Raw genomic sequence first — 11,391 nt, 5'->3', positions numbered from 1 at the left:
ATCATTAGTCACTTAATGTTTGATTATTGCTTGATTATCAATTGACAATATCATTTTTTTTCTTATTAAAAACAAAAACCTTCTAACCTAGGCTCATGAAATTATTATTAGTTAAATAGTCTTTATTACTAATTAATCATATCATTAATAGTTTCCTTAACTAAATATAATTCCTTTTACATGCATTTACGACCTCCACAACAATTAATGTAAAAATAGATAATCTTTGTTTTAGATGTAATAACTACTTCATGTACAACTTGTTAAAACTGTCTTTTGAACTAATTTACAAATGTTATAATAATGTGTTATCCTATAGGTAAATCATTATATTTTGACTAAAACTACATATGTCCTCATTGGTGTAATGAAGTTCTCCCTTGTGTAACTAAAGTAGTATATTGTGTAATTTCCATCATCGAAGTCGTAATTACTTTTAGTCGACGTAATTTACCACAAACTACAATAATTGATGTATAAATGATAATTTTTATTCTAATTGTAGTAATTACTCAATCTACAACCTATGTACTAGTTTATGGTTAATTGAATAACTGTGACAACAAATTTGTTGTTCCGGTGGTAAATCATTATGTTTTTGTCATTAATGAAATGTTTACTTCAGTGACCATGCATTTTACCACAATTCACGTCAATTGAAGTAAAAACAGTAATTTTTGTTCTATTTGAAGTAATTACTCCACATAAACTACTTTACTAGTTTATGGACAATTTAACAAGTGTGACAACAAATTTGTTGTCAGAGTGGAAAATCTTTATGTTTTTATCATTGAAATGATTACAACAATGACTAGACATTTTACCACAACCCCCAACAATTGATGTTAAAGTGGTAACTTTTGTTCTATTTGTAGTAATTACTTCAAAAACTACATTAGTTACAAGATTATCAACCATTTTACAATTCCCACAATATTTATGTTGTGAACATGGTAAAATTAATATTAGACCAAAAGATACGTAAGTACTCAATATTGTAAGGAGGTTTTCCATTTGATAATCATTGTTCTCCATTTGATAAAAATTGTCCAACTATGATATTTACATCTTTGACCACTCAATTACATAAGTTTCTACAATGTCTCTTATAAAATTATCTCCAAAATTCTTGTTAAAAGGTTAAGACCTCTGCTAGAAAAGTGTATTTTGAAAAATCAAGGAGCGTTTGCTCCAGGAAGGGCCATCCAAGACAATATCTTGATTGCACATGAAATCTTCTCGGACTTCAAAAAAAAGAAAGGAAGAGCTGGTGCTTTGGCACTCAAGTTAGACCTTGAAAAAACTTATGATTTCCTAAACTGGGATTATATCTCCCAATGCCTCAAGAGGTTTGGTTTTCATGATAATTGGATAGCTTGTTTTAAATTGTATATCTTCTGCCTCTTTCTCAATTATAGTTAATGGCAGTCCCTCTGGTTGGTTCAAACCAACTAGAGGAATTAGACAGGGTGACCCCCTCTCACCCTATATTTTTATCTTAGTTATGGCGCCTCTAATAAGGCACCTAAATGCTCTAGCTATCAACCATACATCACAAGTTGGCCTTCTATCTTCACCACGGATGACTGTCTAATTTTTGTTAAGGCTACTAAGAAAGGAGCAAGGAACATTTCAAAAATTCTTAACCTCTTTGCTATTGCTTCAGGTTAGAAAATCAATTATCATAAATCTTCTCTCTATTTTTCTCCAAATGTCAATAGTCTCAAAAATGATATTGTAAATATTCTGAACATTCAGCAGAAGGCTACAATAGGTAAGTATTTGGGTATCTATAACGTTATTTTTTAGAAGGATCCTATAAATGCAAAAGAACTTTTACTTAAATTATCAAATAAGTTGTCTGGGTGGAAGAAAGGAACGCTCTCAAGGGTAGGTAAGTTAACCCTTATTAAATCTAATATTGCTGGTGTGCCTAATCACATTATGTCTTATTTCAAATGTCCAAAGAAGTTGACCAACAACATTGATAAACAAGCCAGATCCTTTTTATGGGGCTCAAACATGAAATGTGCTCTTGTTGCTTGGGAGCAGGTGTGCCAACCCAGGTCAATAGGTGGCTTGGGCATTAGATCTTCAGCTTATTTTAATAATGTATCTATAGCTAAGCTAGCTTGTAAAATAATTAATGATAAGGATAACTGGTGGTCACAAATTATGAGAAGAAAGATTTTTTTTTTTTTTTAGGCAAAGAAGAAACAGAAGAACTCTATTGCTTGGAATGGTGTATGGATGCAAAGGACCTGATCATGAAAGGAATGAGGTGGATTATAGGCAATGGTAAGAATATTAAATTTTGGACTTTTAATTGGGCATTTGATTGTCATTTACTTGATTCCATTCCTGATGATAGAAGGAATATGATTAACCTAGAAGAATCAGTGGCTAAGTATATTATTAATGGTAAATGGGACAAGGAAAAGCTTGCTTCTATTCTAGACCCTAATATTGTGAAGCAGATTCTTGGCATTCCTTTACCTGTTTGTGAATAGGAAGATGAATATATTTGGGGTCCCTCCTCAAATGGTAGATTTTCTATTAAATCTGCTACTTGGTTGCAATATGATCATCTTCTTTAGCATAGCCAGTCCAAGTTGATTAATAAGCTCTGGAAGCTTAATGTTCAACCAAAAATTAAAATCTTTAGTTGGCTATTACTTAGAGGAAGACTCAAAACTAGGGACAGACTTTTCAGGTTTGGGATTATTAATGATAACTCGTGTCTTCTCTGTAATAGAGATAATGAGATTGCTGATCATTTGTTTGGCTATTGTGAATTCACTAAGGGAGTGTGGAGGCTGGCAAACATTAACTGTTGGAGAGGAAATATCACACATTGGAAAAGTGACAAATAAAATATAATTTATAAATGGGTGGTTATTACCCAATTGTACCGAGGCCTTTTGTGATTAAAACCCAACAACTATCGGGTGGTTAAGTTGGGACAATATCGGTACAATGGTGGGCCACGGGCCACGCTTGTCACTGTTTAACATGGTATCAGAGCGGGTCTCTCTCCAATTGCGTCTCCAATTATTATGGGCCCGAATTTGGGTTCCTTATATTGCCATCGGAAAAAATTCCGATCGGATTGTTACCAAGTGTCTGAGTGGGCCTTGGATTGTATTGACCAAGTCTCTAATATGAGGCTTGTGTCCCAATTTCCAAAGTGGGAATTGGATTAATTAATTTCACGTGCAGACCTAGAGCTAGGTTGCACGTGAGGGGGCGTGTTGGAGAGGAAAGATCCCACATTGGAAAAGTGACAAATAAAATATAATTTATAAATGGGTGGTTCTTACCCAATTGTACCGAGACCTTTTGTGATTAAAACCCAACACCTATCGGGTGGTTAAGTTGGGACAGTATCGGTACAATGGTGGGCCACGGGCCACGCTTGTCGCTGTTTAACATTAACACCCTAGTGGACTGGGAGGAAGGATATCTCAAAGTTTTTGAGGAACTTTTTTTACCATAACCGTACAATGTTGACCTATTTACAAAGATTATTACTTTATACTGGCAGGTTTGGAAGATTATAAATGATGTTATTTTCATAATAGCTTTTGTCAATCCTATGTCAATTGTTATGTCAGTTGAAATAATAATGAAAATCTTTGCTGATTTTAACACTAGTACTAGTGGAGCAAAAACTTCAAACCTTTCAACCACAATTAAGTGGTTTGCTCCTTCTAGTTCTTTTGTTAAAATCAATTTTGATGGCTCAGTTAGAAGAGATTCAACTGCTAGTGGTTGCGTTATCAGAGACCATAATAGAAGACCAGTTATTGCTGCAACCAAGTGTGTTGGCAATTCTTCTAGCCCTATTGTGGAAGCTACTGCACTCAGAGATAGTCTAATTGCAACCAAAGACAAAGGTTTTACAAGAATTGAAGTTGAAGGGGACTCAAAGATGGTTATTGATGCAGTTACTAGAATGGTGATTCCATCATGGAGGCTACTCAAATTGATTGAAGACATTAGAACCATTGCAACTTCCTTTTCTCAAATTACCTTTAAGCATATCTATAGGGAAGCAAACTTTGTAGCTGATGCTATTGCAAATTTAGGACATGATGTTGCTTCTCTTATGTCTTGGAGTGATAGAGTCCCAAGTGAGGCTTCTAGAGCCTTAATTTTTGACGTTGTAAACTTTGGTTGCCTAAGAAGCTTCCTTCTTTAAATATTTTTTCTTTTCTTATCAAAAAAAAAAAACTTTGTTTTTCTGCTTCTTTGCCATGAGCTCTCTTAAGTAAAGGTCTGTTGTTAGTCCTTCATCCACTCTATCATCTTCTCCAAAACAAGTGACTGATGGATTATATCCTGTATTTGTTTCATTAATTTTGTCAATTCTAAAGAATTAAAGAATGCCTGTTGAAATGAATTAGGAAATAAAAATTTGATCTAATAAGGTAAAAAAGTAGGGTCTTTCTAAATATACCCACTAAATTTCTATTCAGACCTAGCAAATTTTTTACCTTCAGTAAAAAAATAAAATTTGTAGTTATCGTGGTACCAAAAGATCACACATCCCTATGACTGTACTCCAGAATACCTATCGTGGTACCAAAAGATCACACATCCCTATGTTCAACACCCTGATGGGTGTCTGCTGCAGTTGATTCAAATGAGGAAAATCATCCATTACAGGTATATATATATATTTCTTAAGGTTTAATTTAATTATTTGTCTAGCACTACTAACTTGCAAATTTTTAATACTTGCTTGATGCAGCGTATATCACGGGCATTGTGTATCACTCAATCTATTATTGATGTTGGCCGAGATGATGCTCTAAGACAACCAATGAAGCTGTATGAGGCAATTGAAAGCATCCAACATATACTATTAGGTGACCAAGTGCAAAATACATGCACATATCAACGTCGGCGGCGTGTACAAAATAATGAATAGATTTAATTGTATTTGAAAATTTTTTCATACATTAATGTCAACGATGATTGACTTGTAGTAGAAATTATTTTGTTCTTTTCCTCACTAGTTATAAATTGATTTGTTGTTTCAAAAACACATTTAGTCCAGCCATTGCCACTTTCAATAAACTCAGATTTAATCTATTAAAAACCATTGCCACTTTCAATAAACTCAGATTTAATCTATTAAAAAAAAAAGATAAGTCACAATAATAAATAAATAAATAAATAAGCTATAAGAATTTCAGATAAAAGGAACTGAAAACAGGAAAGTTGTCTGCCGAAAATTATACCAATATTCAGTGGTTGTCACCCGAACAAAACAGTCAAATTTGGTAGTTGTGCTCCGAAGTTTTGACAAAATTTTGGTGGTTAGCTGCTGAACTTTCCTATATTTTCGGTTGTTAACTGCCAAATATTATAACTTCTTTCGATGCTTGTTGACCGAATGAAGTGCGATAAACTGCACTAAAAATTATATCGTTTTTTCCGGTTCTATGATAAACAAAATGCACAAACCTTATTTGCCTCCTCTGAAATCATAATTGCACTCATAACTTTGTCAATATCATGGGTATTAAACCCTTGAAGTATAAAGGAAAGTGAAATTTGGGTTTAAGGTTTTGCTCGAACAAACAACGTAACAACGTAAACACAATGAACTGCTGGGTACAAATAGAAAAAAAGAGTTTTAAACTTTATGGTTTCTTTCGTTATTATTTTTATTTACTATGACTATTATTATCATTTCATACAAGGATATAAGTGTCTTTTCATGCAAAACTAATTTGCTCGGTCTATATAAAAATTTACTGGATACATTTAGAAATACCCAAAAAGTAAAGTGACGCGCAGATACTAATGACAGAATCGATCACACAATTCTGATAGGAAACAAGTCAAACCATTCCTCCAAGTCTAACCAAGTCAATAGTGCGTGTAATCATATTCTAGTATAATGTTGCATCAACAGGCTTTTATGCCCTTTGAATATTCAGCATTGTTGACAAGTACTATGTTGGTATGATATTAGTCATTTACCATATATTCTTCGGTTCTTCCTCTTTATCTGCATTAATTTGTGCCTCATTTAGTTCACTGTTTACATTGTCCATTGAATTTGTGACAATGAGCCAATGAGGATAACATTTGTTTCTCTCTACATACAAATTAGATTCTGTATTTGAATTATTTTCATCGATTCTATATATCTATTAAAGCTTTGAACTGGGTTTCTCTGCCTGAGAGGCTGAGAGAGATGATCATAATCTCAAAAGGCTCTACATTTTCTACTTCTTTGCCATTAGATCTCGTCAATCATCAGCAAGATCTATATTTCAAAGTCAAAAAGGGCAGCCTCCTTTTCTTAACAGAGTAGATCCATAGTCTAAACTCTTAACAAATTGAGGCATCAGTCGCATGACCAGTCATTCATTCTATCATCCTCCTCCTCCCTAACACAGTTTTTTTTTTTTGACTTTGTCAAGGGGAACCCAAAGGTTTTCTAGGCCCAAGATAAACTCCTTCGGCGCATATGAAATGCTTCAACTGTGCATTGCAGCACAGTTCCTGACTACTTTGACAGCTTCGGGGTTCGAACCTAAGTTGGGGAGCACACCCAACTAGGCAAGAACCACTAGGCCACTTGCAGTGGTTTCATAACACAGTTGTTTTACAGTGGTCATGTTATCCAACACGACTAATATGGTTATCTTATTGGTTAAAAATAAATTCTTGAAACTTAATCATGTATGGCCGCACTTAGAAGGGTACGTACCTTACTCGACTTGATCATTTCTTTCATCGCCCTTTGATCTTTATACAACTCCTAGAATTTATGCAACCATGATTTGGACAACAAGTCAATTAACTACTACTAGAAATAAAAGATTAAAAAAAAGAAAAAGAATACTAATTCAACCGTTAATCACAAGTCGCTATATTAAAAAAAGAAAAAGAAGACTAATTCAACCGTTAATCACAAGTCATATTAATATCAAGTGCTAGCTAGGCCCTAACCTCACGAGTCACGACACTGGAAGAACCGAAGAAGGAAACTCAAAGTCAAGCAGACTATGGGGACTTCGTCATGGTTCTTGATGAATATGGTGAGGAAGCACGGTACCCTAATGCTAACCATGTCTTGTAGAACCAAACTCTATATAAACCACAAAGAGCAAACACTTGGTGCATAACAAATTATAGTCCTTTGGTAAATCATTTCAAACACCATGGCCCGCTTTCTCCTTTCATTGGTCTTTGCCTCTCTCTTAGCCCTGGCTGCTGTCCATGAAACTCAAGCTATTGAGTACATCGTCGAGAACCGGGCTCTCAACACCGCTGGCGGAGTCCGTTTTAGAGACGAGCTGGGCGTGGACTACACCAAGCAAAGAATGAGAGACGCCACTGATTTCATCTGGAACCTCTTTAAGGAAACTACAGCTGCAGAGAGAAGGGACACGCCGCGCATAAGCTTGTTCGTCGAAGACATAGAAGGCATTGCGGTTTCCAGCAGTGACATTATTCATTTTTCAGCAAAGTACATCGAGGTACATATACACATGGTCAAGATTTTTGATATTTTATTTAAAAGTTTTTTTTTATTTCCTTAATATCTCTTTTGACTTATATTTACACATAGAAATATATATAAAAAAATGATTTTACAATTCATTATTGTATCATTACATTTTATCTCCAACTACGCTGATATTTCGTTTTGACACACATGTTAATTCGTGAGACGAAAGACGTGAGCTTTTTCACTTTTTGATCTTCATATATTATGGAAATACCACTTGAAAAGCTATTTTGATGATAAAATTTAGATTTTTTACAACACTGTTCAGTTTTCGGTATCATTGTTTTGTTGATACTAATTTTGACCTTGCACTTGCGAATGATTTTTGCTACCTTGTATTCAGGGTCTAACGGCAGCAAAACTAAAAAACGACTTCAATGGGATACTTTACCATGAGATCACACACTCATTGCAGAGGAATGGAAAAGGTCAAGCTCCTGTTGGATTGGTAGAAGGGATTGCAGACTTTGTGAGCTTCTTGAAGGCTGGTTTTATATACGATGGTTATGCAAACCCCGGTGATGGTAACCGTTGGGACGAGGGTTATGGCGTAACCGCACGGTTCCTGGAGTATTGCAATGGCCTTAAAGACGGGTTTGTTGCAGAGCTCAACAAGAAGATGATAGATGGTTACAGCAACGATTTCTTTAACCAGTTGCTCGGGAAGACAGTCGATCAGCTGTGGACTGACTACAAAGCCAAATATGCAAACTAAGGGTAGTATATCATATTAGTTGATATCTATACGAATAAGACGTTGGTTTTGTATTTTAGTACGTGGATTAAGTGTTTGGGCAACAGGTTTTATGTAACATGATTGTCCCTCTCAATATTCATTTAATGCAATTGTTTAGTGTGCGTACTAAAACTGCTCGGTTCTCCACACAGCAAAGTTTTTTAGTGTAATGAATCTCAACCGTGGTGCGAGTTAACTACTAACATTTATTAGAATATAAATCCAATGTTGCGAGTTAAATTTCTCTTCTAGATCGAACAGAAAGTTGCAAGTTTTATAGCTAGCTTTAAATATTGACCAGATTTCATAGTCATTTGTTCAATTAATTAATAATTAAATATTTGATATATATATATATATATATATATATATATATATATATTTTGCAATCTGTCAAGAGTGACCAAACAAAAATTAAGGTCCCTTTTGGGATTGTTTTGCTTTTTTTTAAAAAAAAAAAAAAGCTTTTATCTAAAATTTTAGATTGTATTGTGTTTGGTAAATTTTTTTTTTATAAAAAAAAGCAGTTTTAATTGAAAATTATAAGTTACTGGTAGCAGTTTTAGAAGCAAACTAAAGGCAGGCCCGGGCTTGAGATTTTGAGACTTGAGGCGAAAAATAAAAAAGAGCCTACATTTTTTACAGAAAAGAAAAAAAAATTAGCCAAAAAAATATTTACAAAAAAAAATTGAAAAGAAAAATAAATACATAACGAAAAGAGGATACGAATCTAGACTAGGAGTAACATAAAAGAAAAGAATGCAACTGGTCTCATCATTTAGTAAAGACTTACATTTTAGGGATAATGATAAAAAAAGGTCATTTTGAAGTGTCATATTATAATTTAAATACCACAAATGTTCCAATGATAATTTAGGTCACATGTTCACGATCTACCACTGCATTTCAAATTAATTACAAAACTGCCACCGTCAGTTTTCTTTGGCAGTTTACGGCCGGTAAAGTAAAACGCCACTATTTTTCATCTTCTCCATATCATTTCAGGATTTCAAACGTCAAAAAATCACTCAACCCTACTCCGAAATAGAGAATTCTTAATCCTCTTCATCTCCGGCTGCCACATTCTGAGACACATACATTCTCCGACGACTGTTTTGCTCAACGGTGAAGCAGTGCCGACTGTGCAAAAGTACTTCACAGAAAAAGCCCCAAATTTTAGAGATTTGAAGAATTGCAGAACTCGAATCGTCTACCTCGACCTGGTAATCTTTCAGCCTCGATTCTTAGAAACTTCTCTTACTTAATTTCGAGTCATTGAGATAGTGTTTAGTTTTGAAATTATAAGTCGAATATGATTTATAATTATTTCTGCATTTGATTCTGAAACAAAACCATTCGATTCCAAGTTTTGGTTTGGTTTGAGTGAAGATTTAAAGTTTTTTTGAGTGGAGATGATCAGTGAATGTCTTAAAAATTTAGTTTGATGCTGTAACATAGCTAGTGACATAGGCTACTGAGTGGGTATCATTTCATTTTGGAGTGGCTCTGTTTCCATTTTGGTGTGATTTGATACATAGTCATTACCATTTATGTGGAGATAATGACTGTGTGTGATGCTGTTTAGGCTTTAGGCTTTACTTGAATGGAAATTTTGCTACTGCAAATACATATTTTATAGGCTCAGATAATGAAACTGGTCAGTGATCATGTAACTGATCATGTAACTGGCCATGTAACTGGCCATGTAACTGATCAAGTAACTGGCCATGTAACTTACATGTATATGTTTGATGCTGTAACATAGCCAGTGACATAGCCATGCTGTAACATGGCCATGTAACTGGCCATGTAACTTACATGCATGTAATTGGCCATGTAACTTACATGTATGTAACTGGTCATGTAACTTACATGTAACTGGCCAAGTAACTGATTATGTAACTGGCCAAGTAACTGATTATGTAACTTACAACATATGTAACTGGACAAGTATCTGATTATGTAACTGACGTTGAAATTGACATGAGCTGTAACTGACCATGTAACTGATCATGTAACTTACAATATATGTATCTCGCCAAGTAACTGATTATGTAACTACAAACTCAATGCTAACCTTCTTATTTTTTCAACAGAATTTAAACATCAGAAATGACAAGAACAAAAAGAAAAGAAAGGGAACCAAGTGATGATAACGAAGACTACCAAGAGGTAGAATTAGAAGATGAAGAAGACGATTAAACGATACACAGAAAGAAGAATTCGAAGAAGAGCTTGAAGAAATCAAAAAAAAGGAGAGAGGAAGAAACAGAAGATGAAGAAGAAGAAGAAGAAAAAGAAGAACCATCACCGAAGAGATTGAAATAATAAAAAAAAAAAGACAGGAAGAAACAGAAGAAGAAGAAGTAGAACAATCACCAAAGAAGGGTTCTTCAAAAGTTATTAGCAAAAAACAGAAAGTAAAGAAGGTAAAAGATTATGAAGAGCAAGAAGAAGTAGAAGAAAAACCTGAAGCAGCACCAAAGAGGAAAAAAAATGTGAAACCAGGACATGTGCAGTACAGGTGCACATTAATAAGTGTCTTGAACACAATTAAAGATAACAAGCAGAATCTCAGTGCAAGAACATTAGATTTGCTCAGGCAGTCACCATTTGGAAATATTGTCGATGCATTCCATGGTGGCTACATAGAGGAGAAGTCAGCCAAGAAATCTGATGATTTCATTACACTCCTCCTGCAGGCCTACGACTATGAAAATGACCTCTTCTTCTTTGGAAAGAAGAAATTCAGGATCTCGACAAGAGATATTTCAAAGATCCTAGGAATGCCAGAAAAAGGTGAGTTGGTCCCAAAGACTTCTGAGGGTGCATATCAGTCCGACTTTATCCAGCAGTTTTTTTCAAACATAGCGAGACTTAACTAGAGAGCCGTGGAGAAAGCTCTACAAGATGCGCTCAAAGAGAATGCAACAACAGAGGAAGGGATTGAGAAGAAGGACAAAAATGTGGCAAGATTAATCTTGCTGGACTTGTTCATCAAGTTTCTGTTCCCAAATGCAGGAGGAACAATTTCATGGGACTACGTAAAAGCTTGCGAAAATTTGGATAAGATCGGATCTTATGACTGGGCAAGGGAAGTTGGAAGCTTCTTAAAAAAGTC

The 11,391-nt window shown here is 34.7% G+C and overlaps 1 protein-coding gene across 1 annotated transcript; it reads left to right on the top strand.

Moving 5' to 3' along the window:
* Positions 1–7,137: 7,137 nt before the first annotated feature.
* LOC112174111 lies at positions 7,138–8,402 on the top strand. The gene is made up of 2 exons (XM_024311811.2): positions 7,138–7,502; positions 7,878–8,402. The coding sequence occupies exons 1-2, from the start codon at positions 7,185–7,187 to the stop codon at positions 8,247–8,249; spliced, it is 690 nt and encodes a 229-aa protein (XP_024167579.1). The 5' UTR covers positions 7,138–7,184; the 3' UTR covers positions 8,250–8,402.
* The last annotated feature ends 2,989 nt before the right edge of the window (positions 8,403–11,391 follow it).

The sequence above is a fragment of the Rosa chinensis genome, chromosome 6 (assembly GCF_002994745.2).
Source record: "Rosa chinensis cultivar Old Blush chromosome 6, RchiOBHm-V2, whole genome shotgun sequence".
NCBI lineage: Eukaryota > Viridiplantae > Streptophyta > Magnoliopsida > Rosales > Rosaceae > Rosa > Rosa chinensis.
Note: the sequence above shows the minus strand (reverse complement) of the source record. Positions and strands in the feature narration are given on the sequence as shown.